Source organism: Mercenaria mercenaria, chromosome 9, assembly GCF_021730395.1.
Source record: "Mercenaria mercenaria strain notata chromosome 9, MADL_Memer_1, whole genome shotgun sequence".
NCBI lineage: Eukaryota > Metazoa > Mollusca > Bivalvia > Venerida > Veneridae > Mercenaria > Mercenaria mercenaria.
The window spans coordinates 4,356,602-4,384,009 of NC_069369.1; the positions used below are offsets into that span (position 1 = coordinate 4,356,602).

The window sequence follows — 27,408 nt, forward strand, 5'->3', positions numbered from 1 at the left end:
CAAGTTTTACATAGACTTATATAGGAAAAAACTTTAAAAATCTTCTTGTCTGAAATCGTAAGACGTAGGCCTTTGATATTTGGTATGTAGCATTGCCTTGTGGTCTTCTACCAAGATTGTTCAAATTATTACCCTGGGGTGAAAAGAGGCCCCACCCAGGGGGTCCCAAGTTTTACATAGACTTATATAGGAAAAAAACTTCAAAAATCTTCTTGCCTGAAACTGCAAGGCCTAGGCTTTTGATATTTGGTTTGTTGCATTGCTTAGTGGTCCTTTACCAAAATTGTTCAAATTATATCCCTGGGGTGAAAAGAGGCCCTGCCCTGGGGGTCCCAAGTTTTACATAGACTTATAGGAAAAAACTTTAAAAATCTTCTTGTCTGAAAGTTCAAGACCTAGGCCTTTGATATTTAGTATATAGCATTGCCTAGTGGTTCTCTAACAAGATTATTCAAATTATGCCCCTGGGATGAAAAGAGGCCCCGCCCCGGGGGTCACTTGTATATGAGTTATATAGGAAAAAATACTTCAAAAATTATCTGATCATATTTCCTAGACTGTTTAATTATAATTACCTGATGACCCCAAGTAATTAGGGGTCACTTGACTGTGACCTTGACCTACTGACCTACTTTCTTGTTTTTTAAGATACAGCCATCAAATTTGGATGACATATACAGTTTTGCACACCGATCTTAACAGCATAGAAATTTGGACCACGTTTATAACTTTCGATAAAGATTTCAATACTCATCTTTAATGTTCTTAGCCCTGACCTACTGACCTACTTTCTTGTTTTTGAAGCTACAGCAAAGATTTTGGACCACATGTATAATGTTTGATACAGATTTCAATACTCATCTTGAATAGTCTTAATCATGACCTACTGACCTGCTTTTTCGTTTTTGAAGTTACAGTATAGAAATTTGGACCACCTGTATAATTTTTGATACAGATTTCAATACTCATCTTGAATAGTCTTAATCATGACCTACTGACCTACTTTCTTGTTTTTGAAGATACAGCATGGAAATTTGGACCACATGTATAACTTTTGATACAGATTTCAATACTCATCTTATATATTGTTAACCCTGAACTACTGACCTATTTTCTTGTTTTTGAAGCTACAGCAAAGAGATTTTGACCACCTGAGATTTCAGTAGTTATCTTGAATAATCTTTACCATGACCTTCTCACCTAGTTTTTTGTTTTTGAAGCTTTAGCAAAGAAATTTGTTCAAGCGAGCAATTAACCTCAGGTGAGCGATATAGGGCCATCATGGCCCTCTTGTCTAAATTTATACACCATTAGAAAGCTTGCGATCTGAGCTTTTCAAAGATGTATAATTTAATATATTTTCTTTGATCATGTGCATTGAAACGATTGTTAAACCTGACCAGGAACTTTTACATTGAAATTATGTAGAGAGATAAGCGGTTGGTATACTCGTAAATAATCAATAAAAGTAGTGTGGAAATAGAATGGCGGATTAATATGCTTCAGTGAAAACTGTTATTATTGAATTCTTGCAGTCTCGAGAATATGATTGTAATAGATTGAAACCGCCTTGATGTAACTTTTAACGTGGTTAAAAAGTTGGTATATATCCGTAAATCTTCCGCCAAACATCATGACTGCTATCAAAATTTCTGCACTGGATTTAAATTTAAATAAGCCTTGATGACATCAATCTGCCTGATTTCCACTGTTTGAGATGTGTACTACGTAAAGCAATAAGCATTATGAAAAAGAACTGAAACACATCTTTATTGTTAGCTCACCTGAGCACGAAGTGCTCAAAGGTGAGCTTTAGTGATCACCATGTGTCCGGCGTCGTCCGTCGTTTGTCCGTCCGTCCGTCGTCAACAATTGGACTGTTAACACTCTAGAGGTCACATTTTTGACCCAATCTTAATGAAACTTGGTCAGAATGTTACCTTCAATAAAATCTTGGACGAGTTCGATATTGCGTCATCTGGGATCAAAAACTAGGTCATCAGGTCAAATCAAAGGAAAAGCTTGTTAACACTCTAGAGGTCACATTTTTGGCCCAATCTTAATGAAACTTGGTCAGAATGTTACCCTCAATAAAATCTTGGACGAGTTCGATATTGGGTCATCTGGGATCAAAAACTAGGTCATCAGGTCAAATCAAAGGAAAAGCTTGTTAACACTCAAGAGGTCACATTTTTGGCCCAATCTTAATGAAACTTGGTCAGAATGTTACCCTCAATAAAATCTTGGACGAGTTCGATATTGGGCTATCTGGGGTCAAAAACTAGGTCATCAGGTCAAATCAAAGGAAAAGCTTGTTAACACTCTAGAGGTCACAATTTTGGCCCAATCTTAATGAAACTTGGTCAGGATGTTACCCTCAATAAAATCTTGGACGAGTTCGATATTGGGTCATCTGGGGTCAAAAACTAGGTCACCAGGTCAAATCAAAGAAAAAGCTTGTTAACACTCTAGAGGTCACATTTTTGGCCCAATCTTAATGAAACTTGGTCAGAATGTTACCCTTAATAAAATCTTGGACGAGTTCGATATTTGGTTATCTGGGTTAATAAACTAGGTCACCAGGTCAAATCAAAGGAAAAGCTTGTTAACACTGTAGAAGCCGCATTTATGACTGTATCTTCATGAAACTTGGTCAGATTGTTAATATTGATGATCTTAAGGTCCAGTTTGAATCTGGGTCATGTAGGATAAAAAACTAGGTCACCAAGCCAAATCAAATGAAAAGCTGGTTTACACTGTAGATGCCACATTTATGACCATATCTTAATGAAACTTGGTCAAAATGGTTATCTTGATGATCTATAGCTCAAGTTCGAATCTGGGTTAGGTGGGGTCAAAAACTAGGTCACTAGGTCATATCAAAGGAAAAGCTTATTAACACTCTAGAGGCCACATTTATGACTATATCTTCATGAAACTTAGTCAGAATGTTAAACTTGATGATCTTTAGGGCAGTTTTGAATCTGGGTCATGTCGGGTCAAAAACTAGGTCACCAGGTCAAATCAAAGGAAAAGCTAATTAACACTGTAGAGGTCACATTTATGACCATATCTTAATGAAACTTGGTCAGAATGTTAATCTTGATGATCTTTAGGTCAAGTTTAAATCTGGGTCAGATGGAGTCAAAAACTAGGTCACTAGGTCATATCAAAGGAAAAGCTTGTTAACACTCTAGAGGCCACATTTAAGACTATATCTTCATGAAACTTAGTCAGAATGTTAAACTTGATGGTCTTTAGGTCAAGTTCGAATCTGGGTCATGTCGGGTCAAAAACTAGGTCACGGGGGTCAAATAAAAGGAATAGCTAGTTAACACTTTAGAGGCCACATTTATGACCATATCTTAATGAAACTTGGTCAGAATGTTAATCTTGATGATCTATAGATCAAGTTTAAATCTGGATCAGGTGTGTTAAAAAACTAGGTCACTAGGTCAAATCAAAGGAAAAGCTTGTTAACACTCTAGAGGCCACATTTATGACTGTATCTTCATGAAACTTAATCAGAATGTTAATCTTGATGATCTTTAGGTCAAGTTTAAATCTGGGTCATGTGGGGGCAAAAACTAGGTCACCGGGTCAAATCAAAGGAAAAGCTAGTTAACACTTTAGAGGCTACATTTATGACCATATCTTAATGAAACTTGGTCAGAATGTTGATCTTGATGATCTTTAGGTCAATAGGTCAGGTGAGCGATACAGGGCCTTCATGGCCCTCTTGTTAGCTCACCTGTCACGTAGTGACAAGGTGAGCTTTTGTGATTGCCCTTCGTCCGTCGGCATCGTCCGTCCACACTTTCTTGTGAACACAATAGAGACCACATTTTGCAGTCGACTTTAATCAAACTTGCACACAACTTGTATTGGCATAATATCTTGATTCTTTTCGAAAACTGGCCAGATCCCATCATGGGTGCCAGAGATATGGCCCCTTAAAGGGCCAAAATTTGCTATTTTGGATTTTAAACAGGATAGAGACCACATTTTGCAATTGATTTTAATCAAACTTGCACACAACTTTTATTCGCATAATATCTCGGTTCCTTTCGAAAACTGGCTAGATCCTATCATGGGTTCCAGAGTTATGGCCCCTTAAAGGGTCAAAATTTGCTATTTTGGCTTTTGCAGCCATAAAGAGACTTCATTTATGGTTTGATTTGATACAAACTTGCAAAATATCTTTAACAACAATAGATCTTGGATTCCATGGTGAATCTGTCAGATCCAATCATAGGTACCGGAATTACGGCCCCTGATTGAGCCCTGAAAGAGCCAAAATTTGTTATTTTTTACCTTGTGAACACAATAGAAGTGACATTTTACATTCGATTTTAACCACACTTACACACAACTTAAGTCACAATAAGATATCGGTTCCTTTCAAAAACCAGCTAGATTTCATCATGGGTTCTAGAGTTATTGCCCCTGAAAGGGGCAGCATTTTCTATTTTGGCCCTTTCAGCCATATAAAGGTTTCATTTATGCTTTGATTTGATACAAACTTGCACAGAATGTTTATCTTGATGATCTTTAGGCCAAGTTAGAAACTTGGTCATGTGGGGTCAAAAACTAGGTCACCAGGTCAAATCAAAGGAAAAGCTTGTAAACACCCTAGAGGCCACATTTATGATCCTATCTTCATGAAACTTGGTCAGAATGTTTATCTTGATAATTCCTATGCCAAGTTCCAAACTGGGCCATATGGGATCAAAAACTAGGTCACCCGGTCAAATCAAAGGAAAAGCTTGTTAACACTGAGGCCACATTTATAACCCTATCTTCATGAAACTTGGTCAGAATGTTTATCTTGATGATTCCTATACCAAGTTCAAAACTGGGTCATATGGGGTCAAAACCTAGGTCACCTGCTCAAATCAAAGGAAAAGCTTGTTAACACTGTAGAGGCCACATTTATGACCTTATCTTGATGAAACTTGGTCAGAATGTTTATCTTGATGATTCCAAGGCCAAGTTTAACAGGTGAGAGATATAGAGGCAACATAACCCTCTTGTTACATCTGCGAGGTCAAATAGCTACATTGGTAAGTTTTAGAATTATAATCATAGTGCCTCTTGCTAAATTGCTAAGTGAGTGTGTTTGAATTTTTAGAATTTGCTTTTTTCCGCACAACATACATTTTTGTATAAAGATATTCTGTCTAAATTCTGTAAAATTAAGTAGAGATGTTTAATACAAACCGTTGTTTCAGAACTTTTCAGTTTCAAAAATGGAGTAACACCATGATCTTGAATCATTCTTGTTTATTTTATTGTTCACATATGTTTATTATATACTACATGTGGTATCAGTATGTAATATATATGTGTTACACAACAGCATTTGTGACTGAAATAAAGAGGATTGCACTTATCATCTTGTCATTGTTTTTACAGAGATACATGCGAAAAAATACTGGTATCACTCACACTGTAAAATTACTAAACTCAAGCTTTCAATAGTTGTTCCACATGGTCACCAGCATCATAGGATACAAGGTGCAGCACTCTTGTGAAAATAGCTATGAATGATGTCCCTTTCATACTTGGACATTCTGGTCAATTTTTTATGCTCTGTATCTATATCACTGAATGGATTTGACTCAAACTGAAACTGTTGTCAAACTTTATCATCCATATCCAGGGTATTAATCATTTTAGTGATAGCTCTAGCTTCATCAGATATGCCCTATTTTACTATCAAGCATTGAAATAGTCAAGCGCACTTAGTTGTATCTGACAATACATATGATCGCTTGAAAACACCCTGTTGGGGAAAATCCATCAGTTTCACTTATAGCCTTGTCTATTGGATTTAACTCTGATTTTTCAAAACTTCATAATATTCTTAGAAACTAAAGCAAATAAAAATGGGTAGGGTCGTGCGCTTGATTTTTTGCTAGACTGATTTGAACATTTTGGACCTCGCGCAATTTTTCATAATAGAAGTCTATGGGAAAAATATTTTCTAGAAGAGAAATTTTTTACAAAGTAAATTTTAATAAAATTTCTCACAATTGTAAATACACAAATGGTCTATAATGTGGTGAAATAAAATGTACCGGTATAGGTCCATGTGCTTATTTTGGAGATATTTGACCATGATTAAAGTGAACCGGACATTTTACATTAATTTTAAGACTTTATTTTGAATAATTAACATGTCCGATATGTCAATATCATATTTTATCTTTAGAAAGATAGTAACAGTGCCATTGTGATAAATTTACTCACCGGTGTCATTAATTCATAAAATGATTTTCATTTCCATATGCTGAATCCAGGCTTTATTCTGTTTTCTGGATAAATGAGGTCACACCATCACTACTGGTTTATGAAACATCCAGAACTACCTTAAAAACTTTTACTCCTGAATCTGCTGGTCAGAATTACACCACACTAGGTCTGTAGCATCCTGGCGTAGTCCCCTCTCAAGTTTGTACAAGTTGGGGCACCCTTGCAGAAATCGATCAGGCCTAAAAAAAAATTCTTTGTTACCGGCATCCTGACCTACCCTAAATTTTTGGCCTGATCCTAAATGTTTTTATGGCCTTGGTGAATTTTTTTTCAACTTTTTAACCAGAAGTTGCACAACTGCACTTTTTAGCTCACCTGAGCACTGCTCTGGTGAGTTTTTCTGATCGCTCGATGCCCGGCGTCCGTCGTCTGTCGTCTGTCAACATTTAGCTTGTGTATGCGATAGAGGCTGTATTTTTCAACTGATCTTCATGAAATTTTGTCAGAATGATTACCTTGATGAAATCTAGGCAGAGTTCGAAAATGGGTCATCTGGGGTCAAAAACTAGGTCACTAGGTCAAATCAAAGATAAACCTTGTGTATGCGATAGAGGCTGTATTTTTCAATTAATCTTCAAGAATTTTGGTCAGAATGATTACCTTGATGAAATCTAGGCCGAGTTCGAAAATGGGTCATCTGGGGTCAAAAACTAGGTCACTAGGTCAAATCAAAGAAAAACCTTGTGTATGCGATAGATCTTGTCCAGTCCATAACTCTGTCATTCATGATGGGATTTTAATATTACTGGTCCATAACTCTGTAATCCATCAAGGGATTACAATATTACTTGGCATAAATGTTCCCCATGATAAGATGACGTATCTTGTGCAAAACCCAGAACCTTAGCTTAAAGATCAAGGTCACACTTGGAGATCAAAGGTCAATAGGATTTTTTTCCTGTCTGGTCTATAACTTTGTCATACAAAAGAGGATTTAAATATCAGTTGACTCAAATATTTGCCTGGATGAGACAACTTGTCATGCGCAAAATCCGGGCCCTTAGCTGAAAGGTCAAGGTCACACTTGGAAGTCAAAGGCCAAAAGGGCTTTTTTCCTGTCCAGTCTGTAACTCAACAATCCTTAAAGAAATTTTAATATTACTTGGCACAAATGTTCAACACCATGAGACGGAGTGTAAGAACCAGGCCCCGGTTTCACAAAAAAACTTAAGTCTGTTGTAATGACTTAAACTCAATAGTGTACTCATCTTTTGACTTAAGTTGAGTAATTATTTGAGATGCGTTTCACGAACATTTTATTGACTCAACTCAAATCTCAAAGCTTGAGTTGAGTCTGTTAATTTGAGACGGCTCTAAGGCTTCCTCAAATCTATAATTATTACTCAAATATGGCGGATTTTGTTAACACGCTTAGAGCTGCTTCGCCGATGTGAGTGGATCCTGACATGATAAACACGTTACAAGTCCTATCTAGGTGTAAAATCAGGGAGTGCGATAGGTGCCAACAGGAATTCGTAGGATCAAAAGTCTTTTTTGCTAAATATTATCATCATAATGCGTTGAATCGTCCAATATCTCGTCTCCCCACTCCCCCACCCCACCCCCGGTCCGCCCACTCTCCAACAACCACCATCTCTCAGGACTGATTACGCTCCGTTGTGACAGCGAGCTCATTACATGTAGACATCCGTGGAGTTCGTCAGTGTCAGGGCTATTGCTAGAACAACAGCAGCTAGACACCTTTCCTTGGAGCGAAAATGCAAGAAACACACGCACTCGGTGACTTCAACAATATCCAGATACACGATTGGTCTATAGCGTTTCCAATGGGCACAAACTAAACTGCTGACGACTTAGCTGACGATAGTGTGGAGTCCACATACACAGCTCAACATACATAAAATCGAGATGGTCCAACGCAGGGCCGCTCGATGGGTCACCAGTGACTATTCAAATTACAGCAGTGTCACACACATGTTAAAGAAATTGGGGTGGCGTTCCCTTGCAAACAGAAGAAATGATGCCAGGCTACTGATGTTTTACAAGATTGTCCATGGACTGGTTGCAGTGCAAATGCCATCTTATATTTTACCTCCTACCCGGCTCACTAGACACATGCATTCCCAATCTTTCCGGCAAATTCAAACACCCTGTAATTATTACAAGTTCTCTTTCTACCCGGCTACCATCATTCTCTGGAATTCTTTGCCGGCTGACATTACTCAAGCACCTACCCTGGACCAGTTTAGGCAAGGGGTAACCAAACTGGGCCAGGACTTCTGAGTGACCAGGCTGTTTTTAATCCTTTTACTGTACATTTCGCCTTTTTATTAGCACTATCAGCTTTTTCTCAAATTCTCACAAATACTTTATGTATTACTTTAATTCTCCTGTACATTCCTGCTTTTAAACTCTTATGCACTGACGCGCACCTGCATAAAATACTCGCAAGGGTGTCATGCAGTATTTATAGATAGATATAGAATATATAGGAAACTGCTGTCACACATGTTTTATTTGTGCTTATTTAATGTTTTTAGTGTTTGAACTATTTAATTATATGCAAACAGTGAAAATACGTATATATCTAAGATATTTTGTCGGCGGAATATTTAAGTTACACTTTAATCTATTTCTAATTGTTATTAAATTGGCCTTTGATCGTATACTTTTTGTTTCACCACCTCGGACAAGCTGATACTTTTGAGTAGAAATGTTAAGTATATAAGTCATAGAAAATTAATGTTTGTATATTATATGTTCAATTCATATGAATATTTGACTGGAATACTATTACTGATTTGTGATATTATTTTCTAATTGTGTGAATTTGTGCTTTGTTGAAAAATCCATAATGGCTATGATAGTTGGACATTCTCAGACAAAATACTTGGACAATTTTGCTCGTTGTCCAGTTTTTTCTTACTCTGGATTTACTGAGCGTGATTTCATGGAAGATACACTTGAATTCTATGAAATGGTACCATCGAAATCGGTAAGTCAGATTACATAATATATGTATCATGCATGTCACGTCAACTATATTTCTTTTGTCAACATGAATACGACAGTTGCCGCTTTGATGTATGCCAGCCGTCTAGAAATTATAAGTATTTTATAAGAGATTTCTAAGTATATAACATATGCCTTCATACTGCTCGCATTTTGAAAAGTATAAAATTTGAATAAGATTGAATTGTAATATTGACTAGCATAACTTGTTATTGCCTATGAATGGCTAAAAATGAATAATTGCTTCATACAAAGGTAATACATGACTGCTAGTTTTGTGACACAAATCATTAATATACTATTTTTCCGACTAAATTAAGTATACTATCACATTTAAATGGGGTTCATCTAAAATGATAATTATCAACAAGTTTTTCCTTAATTGGATGAACACGAAGGTGCTAATCTTCAGTACTTACTGATGTACGTATGCTCAAGCAGAACTATTTCATTTCTTGATAACATATTTAACTTAACTAAAGAACGAAGACACTAAATCGCATCAAAGTCTTGGCTTGCATTAATTTGGTGGACATAATTATATTGAATGATTCGCATACTTTTAAAAATCATTTTGATATCATATTGTATGGTCTTTTTTATGAAACGCATTTAATCATTACAGAATTGAACGTAGTGACACCCTGTGTATTTTGTTGTTCACACTTATCGATAACACCAATAAACTTGTTAATTAAGAAGTACACTAGCTTAGGGCCATCGCATGCTTGTGTAATCAACATACTAATTGTTGTATTTGTATAATATATATGTAATAATCTCATATGAGTAATTATCTATAGTCTCCTGTAACTCTTAGAGAGTGGCCATGTACATTGTATGATTTTTAATGTTTATATGTTTTTACAATTTATGTAAATGGATGAGACTGAAATAAAATAAATAAATAAATAATCCACAGATCTTTAATTGCATTAACTTGCACACGTAATACCGGATTAATGCACTCTTAGAATAAATAAATGAATGCTATGAAGAATGTCTCTTAACTGTCGTGTATTTATTTTTTTGTATTTGATCACAAAATAAATAGATAAAAAGAGTTAGTCATTCGAACAGTATAGCTATGTAAATTAACATTGCTAATAAACTGATACAGAAATGACCGGTTAAATAAAGTGTAAATCATATTAAATAGCCCTATTTAGTATTGACAAACTGCTGACCGCAAAAAGGTTGGATTGTGGTCTGCATGTTTTCATTACATTTGATATTGACAAAACGTGTAAACAAGTTAAGTAAGAATCATCTCATTAAATGCATGAAAAGAACACATATTACAATTTTCGTGAAGTTATGTGGTATTATTTTTAAGTGTATTGACTCTATATATATTGCGTGGCTTTTTGGTGCTCTGTGCTTCCGAGAAATCTACCTTTACCTATCATCATTTCTTTTAAGAAACTCTACTATCTTACCAAGCACCTTCGCATTTTCCAAAGACATTAAAATATAACAGAGAAATATTCTGGCCGCTTCTGTATAACTGTGAAACAAAAATTCTGCTGACCATTTCTAGATGGTCAGCAATTTCACGTAAATGCGATACCGCTAAAAAGTGCTGACCAGTTAAATATTGTGTGAAATTTTTAAACTGCTGACCGATTCTGTATAAGTTTGAAACTGACCATTTTCCTCTGTTTCTATGTGGTCAGCTATTTCACGCAAATGCGATATACATATATAGAAAGTGCTGACCAGTTAAATATAGAGTAAAACTGCTGACCGGCCATGTACCTGTATATTTTTTATTCTCTATATTTCTATATTTTTAATGTGTGCAAAGTGCTGACCAGTTAAATATAGAGTAAATTTGCTGACCAGTTAAATATAGAGTAAAACTGCTGACCGGCCATGTACCTGTATATTTTCTATTCTCTATATTTTTATGTGGTCAGCAATTTCACGTAAATGAGATATCGCTAGGAAGTGCTGACCAGTTAAACATAGAGTAAAACTGCTGACCAGTTAAATATAGAGTAAAACTGCTGACCGGCCATGTACCTGTATATTTTTTATTCTCTATATTTCTATGTGGTCAGCAATTTAACGTAAATGAGATATCGCTAGGAAGTGCTGACCAGTTAAACATAGAGTAAAACTGCTGACCAGTTAAATATAGAATAAAACTGCTGACCGGCCATGTACCTGTATATTTTTTATTCTCTATATTTCTATGTGGTCAGCAATTTCACGTAAATGAGATATCGCTAGGAAGTGCTGACCAGTTAAACATAGAGTAAAACTGCTGACCAGTTAAATATAGAGTAAAACTGCTGACCGGGCATGTACCTGTATATATTTAATGTGTGCAAAGTGCTGACCAGTTAAACATAGAGTAAAACTGCTGACCAGTTAAATATAGAGTAAAACTGCTGACCGGCCATGTACCTGTATATATTTAATGTGTGCAAAGTGCTGACCAGTTAAACATAGAGTAAAACTGCTGACCAGTTCAATATAGAGTAAAACTACTGACCGGGCGTGTACCTGTATATATTTAATGTGTGCAAAGTGCTGACCAGTTAAACATAGAGTAAAACTGCTGACCAGTTAAATATAGAGTAAAACTGCTGACCGGCCATGTACCTGTATATTTTTTATTCTCTATATTTCTATGTGGTCAGCAATTTCACGTAAATGAGATATCGCTAGAAAGTGCTGACCAGTTAAACATAGAGTAAAACTGCTGACCAGTTAAATATAGAGTAAAACTGCTGACCGGCCGTGTACCTGTATATATTTAATGTGTGCAAAGTGCTGACCAGTTAAACATAGAGTAAAACTGCTGACCAGTTAAATATAGAGTAAAACTGCTGACCGGCCATGTACCTGTGTATTTTTTATTCTCTATATTTCTATGTGGTCAGCAATTTCACGTAAATGAGATATCGCTAGAAAGTGCTGACCAGTTAAACATAGAGTAAAACTGCTGACCAGTTAAATATAGAGTAAAACTGCTGACCGGCCGTGTACCTGTATATATTTAATGTGTGCAAAGTGCTGACCAGTTAAACATAGAGTAAAACTGCTGACTGGCCATGTACCTGTACATATGATATTTCTTTGTGGTCAGCAAATTCTCACATATCTTATATAGCGCTATAAAGCGTACGATTACTGTTTTTTTTTAATTCAGGTTATTGCTCTGGTAATCGGCGCTAATGACGTCGGTAGAAGGCCAGCTGTCCAAATTGTAGAAGATATCAAGAGACTAAGCTTCCGTCTGCACACCATGTCTCCGAGGTGAGTTACTTACAAACTCCCTGTTTATTAGATAGAGTAACTTTGTTATATATTACTGGATAATAACATTTTCTCTGCATATAAAAATTAAAAACATTAATTAAATGCTGATAAAAATTGAAGTCGCTTTGAAGAAAGGAATTTGTGGACGAGAAACCTAAGCAAATCCATACAAATACTTTTTATACCTTGTCTTTAATTAAAATTGCAATACAACAGTCCTGGTGTCCGAGATCCTACCAAGGGGACGCGATTTGTTCCAAGTGCAAACCCCCGACCGTGTAACTGCAGAGACTGTGTTTCTAGACGACTGGAATGTTGTTGCTACTGAAGTCAACAACATGCTGCACGTGCTTTCTATGTCTACCAGTTGGTTCCAGACTATCAGTCAGTGGGACTTTCACTCTTTCAGTCAGGCGGTCTTGTTCGACGCATCAACTCCGAAATCAATTATGAAAACTCCTAAAGCATCTTCAAGCGATAAAAAACGTAAGCTGCGATTTGCCTCTCCTGATAATAGCAAAAGTAAAATTCCTAAGTTAAATGAGCTTTCAACTATAGATGAAAATTTAGAACTGATAGAGTTAAGCGACTGCCGTGACGACAGCCTTCAAGAAGAAGAACAAAACCTTTGGATAAGCAATTTAAAACTTACAGATAAGGATAAAACTATTATAAATGACAAAAACGGAAAGTTACACTCACAACATATAGAAGCTGTAAGTAAACTTTTAAGGAAACAATTTGGAAATAAAATCGGCGGTTTGCAGTTATGCGAAAAAGTTCCAAAGTTCGACGACAATAAAAAATTTTGGACAACTTTTACCCCATTCCAGCCAGCGAAGGAAAAGTTTTCGTGTCAAATCCATCATAATCATAAGGATCACTGGGTAACATCTATACAACACAATAATAGTATATATTTGATAGACAGTTTAGGCAACGAAAGACCAAATGACAGAATTATACCAGACGGCCTCAAAATTCAGCTTTCACAGATTTATGGAAAAAAATGAAGAGCGTTTTGATATAACAGTTCCTTTGGTCCAAAAAACAAGACAATTCAATCGACTGTGGATTATTTGCTGTGGCTTATGCCACCTCATACTGTATTAGGCAGAAACTTTGTTTTGATTTGATATTTGATCCCTTTAAACTAAGACAACATTTAATCTCTTGTCTAGAAAACGAAACAATGTCGGAATTTCCAACAACAAAAAAGACTATAAACACTCGTCGTAAAAAACTGCAGAAAATCATTTCGATAGAAAATTACTGTATTTGTAACCTACCCGCCTGCTTAGGCGATCAAGTCCAGTGTGACAAATGTTCACGCTGGTACCACAAGCACTGTGTGGAGGCGCTGATACATATATATTTATATATTGAATTGTCTTACAGTTTGCAGCACAATGTACATAGTTCTAATTTCAGTCACATAGAATATGTTCCAAATGTATGTTATGTGCTTTTGATATTGCGTATTAATATTATTATCATTATTATGATAAAAGAACGGTAGATATTTCATCAATAATATCTTAAATTTTGCATGTTTGTATATAATGTGTTCATATTTTACTTTGTTGTTTATGTATTCATGTAAAGAATTATTCATACTTCTTTGATTCATGTGAATGATTTAATCAAAGTTTGATTGATATGTTTGTCGTATAGTAATAACTTTAGAAATATGAGTAAATACTTACTTTAAGTAAAAATTCCAATGATTACAGAGATCTGTGATGATATATTGTATAATTTCCGTCAGTATAATACAACATTAGTTAATATATATATTTATGTATTGTATTTCAAAATGTACACATTTTTTTAAATTTTGATAGACATTTTACGTATTCTTGATATTAAATATTTATAAATGATAGATCATTTCTTAATTAATAAATTACAGTACTTTTGAATAGCATTTTTGTTGTTACTTTAATACTTTTAATAAAAAGAAAATATACCCTTAATTTACAGTTGCACCAATTTTGACATATGGATCTGAAATATTTGGTTATGAAAACCTTGATTTGTTAGAAAGAGTTCAAAATAGCTTTCTTAGGAGAATATTATTCTCTCGTAAAAGTACCCCTAAATATATGCTTTATGGAGAATTCGGGAGATATCCCATATATATTGATGTATATACTAAAATGATTTCATTCTGGTCTCGCTTAGTTTTGGGCAAGGAAGACAAGTTTCACACAAAATTTATACCTACATGCTGAATCGTCCCGATTAAATTTTCAAATGGATTAATAAGATAAGAGAAATTCTCCAGAGCATAGGTAGACCAGATATTTGGCATCAGCAAAACCAAATTGTCAATAAAAATACATGTAAATTAGTAAAGCAAATACTTCAAGATCAATATAAACAACAATGGCAAGCCCAACTTCAATTATCCAATAAAGGCAAGATCTACTCATCTTTTAAAAAACAAATTGAATTGGAGCCGTACCTTAAAATTCTTCCAAAAGAACACTTTATTAGAATGTTTAAGTATAGAACATGTAACCACCGCCTTCCAATTGAAACAGCCCGCTGGGGTGGGACAGCCTTCCTTGATAATATTTGCAGGCTCTGTGACTCCGGCCTTATAGGCTCGGAACAGCATTATTTGCTTAAATGTACATATTTTAACCATGAACGACAATCATTTCTTCAGGATGCAAACATTGTTGATAATGAGCACTGTTTTGCTCGGCTCATGTCTAGCTCGAACGAGAATAGTTTAATTAGAATATGCAATTTCATAAGAATAATCTTAAGTAAGTTTTGATTAGCTTACATAGAAAATCTCTCAACAGCGTTCATTATGTACTATAATTTATTGCAACTTACATGTTTTATGCAGCAACTAATCCATGTATATTATATATGCACTTTTTTGATTACTAAGCAGGTTATTCCAAGAAATATTACAACTTTTACTTCAAAAAAAAAGTAAAGCACACTTGAATTACTGGGTCAAAACGTGCAGAGCCTAATTACATTAAATACACTAAATATATCCGCAAATGGAACTACTTTTCCTTTATAAATTATCTGGAATAAAATTCTACTCTTTTAATTAGTTAAAATAGATTTGTTTCACAAATGTGATTAAAATGCAAAAGACATATCAAATTTACAAAATCCTATCTTATAATTATATGCGCGTGTCGAATAGCCAAAAATAGTGTCCTATAAATATATGCACTAATTATAATAACCGGTTTTTGGAATAACCTACTAGCGCTTAGTCATCACTAAATCACGTGTGTGAGGCAATGTTATGTGTAAAGTGGGTCACAGCTCGTTGGTTTGATCGAGGGAGACGTGATCTTTTCTCTGCATGTCTCATTGCCGAATTCCCGTTATTTATATAAATTATACCATAAGTTGAAATGCACATATCTAAATTATCTTGACATCAATTGCAAATCGTTTGAACATACTTGAGTTCCCCCATAGATGACCAAAAAAAAATGCTGTTATCTTGCTTCAACCTTTAATGTACATTGTTGGCTATAATATTTTCACTATTGGAAGCATAACTGTTCTTTGCAGAATATTTGTATTTCCTCATGTTGTACATATGTACCTGAGATGAAATAAAGAATTTGTCTGTCTGTCTTGTCTGTCTATAATCATACTTTCACACTTGTTTTGTGTTGTTAAATATCCCAAAGGCAATTTCACGGTGGATCGATTTTCCTTCTTTGTCTATATGGTCAGCAGTTTTCGATAATCCTTCTTTATCTATGTGGTCAGCAGTTTCCTATATATTCTATATCGTCAGCTAAGTCGTCAGCAGTTTAGTGCGACCCTTTCCAATGTAAACATTTACAACTTGTTTACCCAAATCTACCGTAATGACCCACATGTGTTTTTATGTACAGTAATATCGGATGTATCTTAACGTGTCCGGACTTACATATAAATCTTGCCTTGCTATTGAGACCGTTACCGTAAGTGCATATATGGCCTGTTTTTGATCATGTGTTACGTAATTGTAGCTATTTCTACCCGTTTTCAAAAATGTAGTCTAATTTAATAAGTTTAGGTAAATTATCAAATGTGTTTTATTAAAAAATAAGTTGAAAAATTTGGTCTGTATTCCATCATCGCTGTCAGTAGTTTTCAATGTGCTTTCAACAAGTAGTGCAATGTCAAAAGTTAATTATTTTTAATGATATCCAATAACACAATTAGGCTTACATGTCGGATATTCCATGAAATGCAGTCCAGAATTTTTGGGCTTTTTTAGTACTTCTCTAAATCGTAAACTATATCATTGCTAATATCAAACTGCATGCTTTTTTTATTTGTCCACACATTCGTCAATCACTTATATATAGCACTAGTACATGTAGGCCTATATTTGAGCGAGGTTTGCAACATTTTGTTCTATATGCTCGCCAAATGTATGTAGACCTACATACAAGATTTTTTTCTTTTAGTGTGATGTCACCTTTGTGATAAGCTAATAAGTCAATGTGATGTATCTGTTATAGAAAAAAACGATTAACAAAGTATACATGTTCATTATCTATGTGTACCAAGTAGGCATTTCATGTAAATATGGATATAGAACTCGTCCAAGTGATCTTATATCACTAACGTATTTCTCCAAAAGTTGAAGCAGTCTCCATTTTCCGGGAGAGGTGCATTTCATGAATACTTGCTCCAACATTTTAGCTCGACTATTTGAAAAAGCTATATATTGTACTCTCCGGCGTCGTCATGAACATGTTAAAATTTTATCGAAATTTTCCCAATTTCACTATATGCATGATTATCTTCTTTACCACTGCTCACTACTTCACGTAAGGATTGGTCTTGGCAAAGGGGCGACTTTTTCAACTGGTTTAAGGTTAGGCACCCCAAATATCAAGGTCACTGTGATGTGTGTAAAACAGAGTAGGGTGTACTAATAAATAGTGTGGAATATGTAACAAAAAATGTGAACGAAAATCAGGAATGGTGGTTAATGGGGATTGGATATAAGTGAAAGTGAGAAATATTTTGTTGTTTTTTAAAGGGGGAGGTGGGGGTGGATATGAGGAAATCTAAAGAATAATCAGTTTCTTTTTCTAGGGTGGGGTATGAGGGCTTCATTGAAACAATATAAGTAAATTTAAAATAAGAAAAAATGGTGGGATGGAGGTATATTGTCCGGTTACGATATAAGACGTAGGTGTGGAATATGTAAAACATACTTTGTTGCGATTGTGGTAGTAGCAGATGGGTGCAATTTGGTGGGACAGAGGTATGTGGGGATATGAGGTTTCTGATAAACAAAAAAGAGATATAAGATATCTGTTAAAATTTTATTGACAACTCACATGACTTGTTTGAAATTTTATCACATTTTTCTTCATAATTATAGATGTACAGGAACAGAATATTTATCTTTTTTTTTTTCAATTTCAAAATATATAAGAATGTTATTATATGTATTTTAACATAATGAGTTAAAAGAATTGTATATAAATGTATAGAATTGATAAACTAGTAAATTTCGTTATAAGCAAAAGAGATCATTTTAAAACTTAATCTAGAGATCACTTTCAGACAATGTCTGCTTCATTTATGCAATTTCTGAACAGAACACTGGCATAAAACCACATTTTCAGCCTTAAGTACAACCACTAGTAAAGCATTTATATAAGCTTGCTATACACCAAGTTTGGTGACAATATTGATAATTAAGAAAAGTGTACTTAGTTTAAAAGCTGCAAAGAAAGCTATGGTTCTTACTCCTTACTAATTTAATGATAACTGAGAAAAGTGTACACTGTTTAAAAGATGCAAGAAAGAGAGAGAGCTATGGTTCTTACTACTTACTGATCTAATTATAATTAAGACAAGTGTTACTGTGTATAAAGTTTAAAAGCTGTAACATTTTTAGTATCTGAAAAGTGAATCTAAACTAAAAATTTAACAAAAAAAAATACATAAAGACCACAAAGGGTCATAACAAAATTCATCCACCTCATACTAACAAAATGCATGTCTGAGTAATGATTCTTGGTCTATTTACTCGCATAATGAGAAACAAATGTACAAATCTCTGATAGTATTAAATTAAAGTAGATCCAAACAATATTTTCAACAAAAAAAATCCCGAGTAAAAAAGAGCCATAATATCAAAACAGAGTTATGGAACTTACACAGTGTCTGTCATGTCATCACAATCAACATATGTGTGAAATTCAAATCATTCCCAGTAACAGTTACTAGATCTATACCAGCTTATTACAAAAACGTTACCAAACATTGCTACCTTGACCTTTGAGATAAGGGTCTGGGTTCTGCACATGACACCCTGAATATTTATAATATACATCATGATTACATTCTTTTCAGGGGAAATAGATATTTGATCACAACGCTAAAATGCGCACACAAATGTAGATACATTATTATGCCCTCGTTTTCAAATGGGAAAACTGATCACTTTAATTTATTGTTTTTTTTTTTATTTTTCTAACAGAAATAGCTGTTGGTCTTTGCTTTTCTTTTACTTAATGTCCTCTATTTCCAACAGCATCTTTTTCTTTCCAGAGCATAAACATCGTCCTTTTTATCATCTTTGATCTGTTTTGCAGACTTCTGTTTTCTCAATCTGTTCAGAAAAGGTCTTTGATCCGAGTCTATAAAGTTAAATGAAAATGTATGAATGTGTTATCTTACACAATTGTTGTCTACTGAATCATCGGATATGATGTAATTTTCTTGCCTACCTAGCGGGGGAAAGTATACATTTGTTCGGGCATATGCAAGGGATAGATTTTTCTATCTTTCCCTAAGAAAAAAACACTGTCTAAACTTGTGTCACTGATATTATGTCATATAGGTTTTTCATTCCACATCATCCCTCGGGTAGGAAAACTCTTATCTTACACAAGCAGGCATGTAATATACATATATTCGCCAAAATAAGGCAATATTGAATGGAGTGAGTGATGAATATCACATCATATCCAATGGCTCAACAGACTGCAATTGTTTTATTAAAGTAACATTATCAGATCTGCCTGATCTAGCTTTTGTATATTTCTCTGCTTCTATTTTTCATCAATGATAATAAAATCAACTGACAATTGCTGGCATATCTTTCTATGTATAAACATAATGCTTCAGAAACAAGAGCTGTCCGTAAGACAGCGCACTCCACTATTCGGCGATTTGACTGTAAAATGAATTTATGTCTCATGTCATATGCAGATGATGATTATAAGGAAATATCTTTAATTTCAAGTCATTATCTTGCCAAGTACCAAAGATATGTCTATAAACGAAGCTTTCGAAAAAATTCAACATGAAAATAATTCCAAGTATAACAACCTGGTGACCTTGACCTTCGGTATAATGGGTCCAGCCCCTGCACATACTTCGTTTGTATGCTGGACAATGTTTATGTGAATTTACAGTAAGATATAAGCAATAGTAACAAAAATATGACAGAAAAACAAAGGTTGCCGAAAAACTTTAACCTTAAAAATAATGTAAGTATAACACCTTGGTGACCTTGACCTTGGGTATAATGGGCCCAGCCGCTGCACATACTTTGTTTGTGTGCTGGACAATGTTTATGTGAACACACAGTAAGATATAAGCAATAGTAACAAAGATATGACAGAAAAACAAAGGTTGCCGAAAAACTTTAACCTTAAAAATAATGTAAGTATAACACCTTGGTGACCTTGACCTTGGGTATAATAGGCCTAGCCCCTGCGCATACTTTGTTTGTATGCTGGACAATGTTAATGTGAGCTTACAGTAAGATTAAGCAACAGTAACAAAGATATGACAGAAAAACCAAGGTTGCCGAAAAACTTTAACCTTAAAAATAACCCAAGTATAACACCTTGGTGACCCTGACCTTAGGTATAATGGGTCCAGCCCCTGCACATACTTTGTTTGTATGCTGGACAATGTTTATGTGAACTTACAGTAAGTTATAAGCAATAGTAACAAAGATATGACAGAAAAACAAAGGTTGCCGAAAAACTTTAACCTTAAAAATAACTTTGGTATAACACCTTAGTGACCTTGACCTTGGGTATAATGGGACCAGCCCCTGCAAATACTTTGTTTGCATGCTGAACAATGTTAATGTGAAGTTACAGTAAGATATAAGCAATAGTAACAAAGAAAGACAAAGACTGCTGAAAAACTTTAACCAAGAAAGCTAATGTTAACGCCGGGGCGAGTAGAATAGCACCCCTATTCTCCGAATAGTGGAGCTAAAATGTTAAATAAATAATGATATTCAACAATGTTAAAATCACTGAGATCCAAACTGCAGACCAACCTCCTGGTTATGTTTTTAACATTTTATGACATGTGCAATTCTTGTTAAGCATGAAATAAATCTAGGTTGTGCACAGTAGGAGTTAACACTGATGTTCTTACCATTTACTTTTTCTTCTACTTCTCAAACTGACAACAATATTATCCCCTCCACCACCAATCAATGGAAAAATTCATAACTTTTGTTGTTGTTGCTGAAATAAAATTAAAAAATAATGCTTTTGAAGTTCATATTTTAAATAATTTAATCACAAGAATGAAAAATAATTTAATAAAACTGTACCATAAAGGGAGGTAATCAGAAAGAACAGATTGAGCAACACTTTCTCCTATGTCAATCAATATTCAAACCTACATGGGAACACTTATCTAAAATTGGATTTAAAAAGAACTAATGTATAACATGCTCAGAGCTAACAAGAGGGCCACGATGGCCCTAGATCGCTCACCTGACTTTCACAGATTGACTTAAAACTAAACACGACGCTTTTCAAAGTTTTCCATACAGCCAAACAGGGAAAACTGGTGACTATTTTAATCTAGAATATCCAGTTTCAATTTGACCTAGAGTTTAATGAAAATCAAACATAGAAATGTGGCCTCTAGATTGTTCACAAGGTTTTTATATGCTTTAACATTGGGAGCTAGTTTTCTTACCTCAGATAATCTCGTTTCATCTTAAACCCATATACAAAGTGACCCATATTCTGATAAAAATATATAATGAATATATCAAATGAAAAACGTGACCTCTAGAGTGTTAACAATATTATTCTATGATTTGACCTAGTGACATAGCTTCTAAGTCATGTGAGCCAGTTACAAAAGTTACTTAGATTTCATAGAGACAAATAGTCTGGCAAAGTTTTAACTAGTGACCTAGTTTTTGACCCCATGTAACCCAATTTGGTACTGACCTAGACTTCACAGAGATAAATATTATGAAAAAAATATATGATGATCAAGAGGAAAATATGGCCTATATAGTGTTAAAAAGGTTTTTTCTGTGATTTGTCCCAGTAACATAGTTTAATACCTCAGGTATTCAAGTTTTGAAACTGACCTAGATTTCATAGAGACAAACATTTTTGCGAAGTTTTATGTAGATCAAGAAGAAAATGTGGCCCCTACAGAGTTAACAAGTTTTTCTATGATTTGACCTAATGATCTAGCTTTTGACTACAAATAACCAAGTTTCAAAGGGTGAAACCTGACCTAGGTTTTAGGAGACAAATGTTCTGACAAAGTCCTATGAAGATGAGGTAGACAATGTGGCCTTAAGTATTTACAAGATTTCCTATTAACTGACCTAGTAACCTAGTTTTTCACTCAGATGACCCAGCAACAAACATGTCAGTGATTTTATTAGACTGTTGAAGATGGACGATGACAAACACAGAGTGATAACAATATCTCACCTTGAGCATTTTGTGCTCAGGGGAGCTAATATTAAATAGGATTTGAAAGTCCTGAAAATATGCGCATATCAACTTCATATTGATGCTGTATACCAAGTTTCATTTAAATTTGATGGAAATAGTGATAGCAGAGTACACAAGGAATTGTGACAGACAGTCTTATAGTTTATACATTATATACACCTCCCATGTCTTCGACACCAGGGCTATTAAACTGAATCATTCATTGTCTTAGTATATAAATAAAATTTAATTTTCATTCAATATAATGGAAGATTAAATTTTTAAAACTTAAATTCATAAAGCCTAATTATAGGCTAGGGTGTTTATTGAATCTACAATTTATTTCAGTAGCAATACCTGTCAATTATATTATTTCCTTATACCACTTCTGCCATATGCACAGTATAACGAAACAGTGCTGGGTTGGAAGTACTCCTTTCTTTACAGAAACTACTTTGGTTGGGGTAGCTGGTAGACCTAAATTCAATAAATATTGATTTTAAAATCATACATGTTACATAATCTTTGAAAATCAGTTTTTTTTACAGATCAGTTAATATGAAATATGAAATAAAAACAAAGAGTCCTTGTGTGGAGTTGATTAGCACAAGGGGTAAGCCCTTATATATCTTTATATACTTCTGCATGAAAAATAATTTTGTATGGGATTATTTCTATCTACCAAAACAATGTCCTGTTTTGCAGCATACCAGTTTTCAGCCCAACCATTTTAGGAATCATTGTAAATATATAAAAACAATGGTTCTATCTAACAGTAATATTACACTTTAACTAGAAAATCAGCTATATTCATGTTGAGAATTGTTTAAGTTTTGCCATCCAATGTGCAGAAATTCTATTTTATGTAAGAAAGGGAAGTATAGCAAGAATTGTTGTTTCATGTGTGTTTACATTATTTGAAGTGGCAACTTACCTATAATTGAGTCTGTGCCATCATTGAAACCCTTCCTCTCAGTCTGTCTTTTTTTTGTTTTTCAAGAAGGTAATTTATGATGGGGTTAATGTCACTCTTGGACAACCAGCAGTCTTATTTTCCATTGCTATATAGTAAAAAAAGAACTGATATTTGATATTTTCATCAATGAATACTACAAGTATTAAAACTATTGATCTTGTTAGGTATCTTAATTAAAGTACTGTAATATCAGTGAAGACTTGTGCAATGTTTTATCGATTTAAGCAATTATTACACATCAGAGACATACCACATCAAATGCTGATGCTGAGAAAAACTGCAGGTTTTCATTTTCATTTAACCCATCTTTTCAGATACGAAGTTTGCAGTTAATAGCCCATAAACAGTCGTAATACATTTATAAGTAATAATGATCTTGTCACTATCACACTTCTGTAGAAACAACTTTTGTTGCTTAGTCAACATTTTCTCCCCCCCCCCCCCCCCCCCCCCCCTTGAGAACAAGCAAATACTGCTGTTTAAGTTAGGCAAGGATATTTACCACTTTTGGTTCAGTGTAGAAAACCAGTAAGTTTAGATTATTAAGTAATATAATTCAGTCTTTATCAATTGCAAATTTTTATCCAGTTTATTTTGTGGGTGTTTTATATGGCAGAGAATGACTTTCACAATATCTACATACACCCATTACATTCAAACAAATCCAGCAAAAGATTGCTTGAATTATTAGCTTGACTCATATTTCATAAAAACAAAATGGATAGAGTTAAATTTACAAATGTAGTAAGTAAATATGCTGAATTACATAAACTGAAAGAAGTCAATGGGACTAACCTGTATTTTGACTGTCATTTTTGATGTTCTCAAACATCTTCTTAATTTCAGTTGATGTGCAGAGAAGTAGCCTCTTCAGATCTATAAAATAAAATCAAACAAGCAAATTCGATGAATTGGTATCCCCCGCCGAAAGGGTTTGTGGTGAGGAATGGCAAAAAAATATATCCGGCAAAAAGTTAAGGATGTTAATAAGAAGCAAATAATTTCATTAGTCAAAATCAATTTAACAGAAAACAAATGTTTAATTAAAGAGTACATAATAAATGTATGATACTTTGATCCTGACTAAAGAATTTATTTTGAATGGGATATGCTTACTGTAATAAGCTTAGCTTTTAAAATTAAATGCAGTTAATTGAAATATGAGCTTGAAGTTTAACTGGAACGAAATATTGTCTTCGAGTGGTTTGGCACCAGGTGTTGTTGTTTAACATGTACATTTGAACTTAAAAAAACAGGTGTCCTTATGAGAACACTGGTAAGATATCTTGAACATGACTGAGGGCAAGGCTTGTGCAGTCACAACTTAACATGTTGAAGGTTTGAACATTTAAAAAAAAAAAAAAAAGGAATGGAAATATATATATGTATATATATTTATTTTTTAAGGGTGTGGGGGTGCGGGGGAACGGGAGAGGAAACAAAATTTCACATGTTGATCATAAATATTGATGGAAAATTAAAAATGAAAAACAAGAGGGTCATGATGACCCTGGATCGCTCACCAGAGTAATATGAGCTACATGTTTCTAATGTCAAACTGATGATTTTTAGAAATGTTTTGGAAGATTTTCCCATGTACAATCAAGTAACCCCTGGGGCGGGGCCAATTTTACCCCGGGGGTCATGATTTGAACAAAGTTTGTAGAAGTCTACTAGGAAATGTACCATATCAAATATCTAAGATCTAGGCCTTCTGGTTTATTTTTAGCAAATTTATGAAGATTTCCCTATGTGCAATCAAGTAACCCCTGGGGCTGGGTCAATTTGACCCTGGGGGGTCAAGATTTGAACCAATTTTGTAGAGGTCCACTAGGCAATGCTACATGTCAAATATCTAAGCTCTAGGCCTTCTGGTTTATTTTTAGAAAATTATGAAGATTTTTCTATGTACAATCAAGTAACCACATGGGGCGGGGTCAATTTGACCCCGGGGGTCATGATTTGAACAAATTTTGTAGAAGTCTACTAGGCAATGCTACATGTCAAATATCTAAGATCTAGGTCTCCTAGTTTATTTTTAGAAATTTTTTGAAGATTTTCCTATGTAAAATCAAGTGACCCCTGGAGCGGGGTCAATTTTGACCCAGGGGTCATGATTTGAACAAATTTTGTAGAGGTCCACTAGGCAATGCTACATGTGAAATATCTAAGCTCTAGGCCTTCTGGTTTATTTTTAGAAAAATTTTGAAGATTTTCCTATGTAAAATCAAGTGACCCCTGGGGCTGGGTCAATTTTGACCCTGGGGTCATGATTTGAACAAATTTTGTAGAGGTCTACTAGGCAATGCTACATGTGAAATATCTAAGCTCTAGGCCTTCTGGTTTATTTTTAGAAAATTTTTGAAGATTTTCCTATGTAAAATCAAGTGACCCATGGGGCGGGGTCAATTTTGACTCCGGGGTCATGATTTGAACAACTTTAGTAGAGGTCCACTAGGCAATGCTACAAGTCAAATATCTAAGCTCTAGGGCGTTTTTGAGAAGAAGATTTTTAAAGATTTTCCTATGTAAAATCAAGTGACCCCTGGGGCGGGGTCAATTTTGACCCCGGGGTCACCCCGGGTGACCAAGGCAAGTGGGCGACCAGGTGTGGGTGCGCAACTTCACATGTTTATAATAAATGTTCACAGAAAAGAATGAAAGAAATTTAATGAAATTCTGCCAAATGGCAAGTTTGTTATGTACAAATATGTGGATTTTTAGACAATTAAAGGGCAATAACTCTGCAGTTACAAAAGAAATCCATAATAACTCTGCAGTTACAAAAGAAATCCATACGAAATTGTGTGTGCACAACCACATTATAGTGCTCTAAATTCTGTTAAAGTTTCATAGTTCAAGGTCAAATATATCAAAAGTTATGATGCAGAAATTGCCATATTTATAGAACCCTATATAGTTAACACTAGAAACTTCTAAGGGCCATAACTCTGGTGTTACTTGGGCAATCTGACTGAAACTTGACGGGCCGCAAGAACTCATAGTGGTGAACACGTATATGAAGTTTTAAATAAATATTCCCAACCATTTCATAGATATGGCTCCGGACGGACGGACGGACGGACGGAAGGACGGAAGTTCTAACGAAACGGTATTTATGTGACACCCCCATTGTTCTCTCTATTGTTCTAACAGTCACATAAAAAGAAAAAGGTCACATAAACAGAACGGAATGAATGACATCAAAGAGAAAGTACCGTTATGCAGTCACTTAACCATCATTTCGCGGGCACGGATGGACGGAAAGACGGACGGAAGGACGGACGGACGGACAACGCCAAAACTATATCCCTCCGACTTTCGTCGGGGGATAATAAATAATATAAAAGCAAGTATCCAATAATTTCAAAGCCAAAAATTTCACTTTAATACTTCAAGTGTCTAAATAGTTAATAGCAAACTGTTACCGGTTTAGCTGATTTAGTGATAACTTGTCAATAAATTGCTTATGTAAAATGCTAGGTGAAAATCTAATTCAATATCTAGGTAATGAATATCCACAGGGATTGTTCTGAATAAATTTTATTATCACTGTCAATCCAAGGTTTTTAAAAAGTCACATTCACAATATTTACATTGTGTATATCTTGCAATTCTTCTTGCTAACAAGTATGTGAAATGGAATCACAGATTAAAAATACTTTCTGATAGCGATATTAAAACAGACTAATATGCAACAGAAATTTTAAACATAGAAATTCAAAATTACTTTGTCCTACAACACAGGGCAAACAGGACCATAGACTTCAACTTCATTTCCCCAAGTCCACCTTTCAGTTCCCTGTAAAAATAAATGACACAAAAACATTTTGAAGAACACACTTTGATCGACACAACAGACATAAATTCATGGAAATGGCTATGAGTCCGGTAACCAGACCTCTAAATTCGGAGTATAGAGGTCCTGCGTTACCAGTGTATATGACAATTGCCAGGGATAAGCTGTAATAAGTTGTCAGAAAGTTGCCGTAATTTATGTTAATTTTTTGGTAAATATCAAATGGCAAATCTATTTTTAAAAATAGTTCTCACTTGTGTTGGAGATATGAAACTCTACCTGCGATTTCCGTTAGTCACCGTTATTTATTTTAGCAGTAAAACGAATTCATCAAATTATGAGCA

General features: G+C 34.6%; 1 protein-coding gene and 1 long non-coding RNA gene across 2 annotated transcripts in view; both read right to left on the bottom strand.

Moving 5' to 3' along the window:
* Window positions 1-21,573: 21,573 nt before the first annotated feature.
* Window positions 21,574-24,141, bottom strand: LOC128559372 (uncharacterized). Its single transcript, XR_008372292.1, has 3 exons — window positions 24,061-24,141; window positions 23,224-23,350; window positions 21,574-22,766 (listed from the first exon to the last, which is right to left on the bottom strand). It is a non-coding gene; the product is annotated as an uncharacterized LOC128559372 (long non-coding RNA).
* Window positions 24,142-26,991: 2,850 nt separating this feature from the next.
* Window positions 26,992-27,408, bottom strand: part of LOC128559648 (probable E3 ubiquitin-protein ligase DTX3) — a 104,815-nt gene continuing 104,398 nt past the window's right edge. Inside the window, exon 5 of the mRNA XM_053551957.1 lies at window positions 26,992-27,067. Within this exon, the coding sequence (XP_053407932.1) occupies window positions 26,992-27,067 (76 nt within the window). The remainder of the gene's footprint in view (window positions 27,068-27,408) is intronic.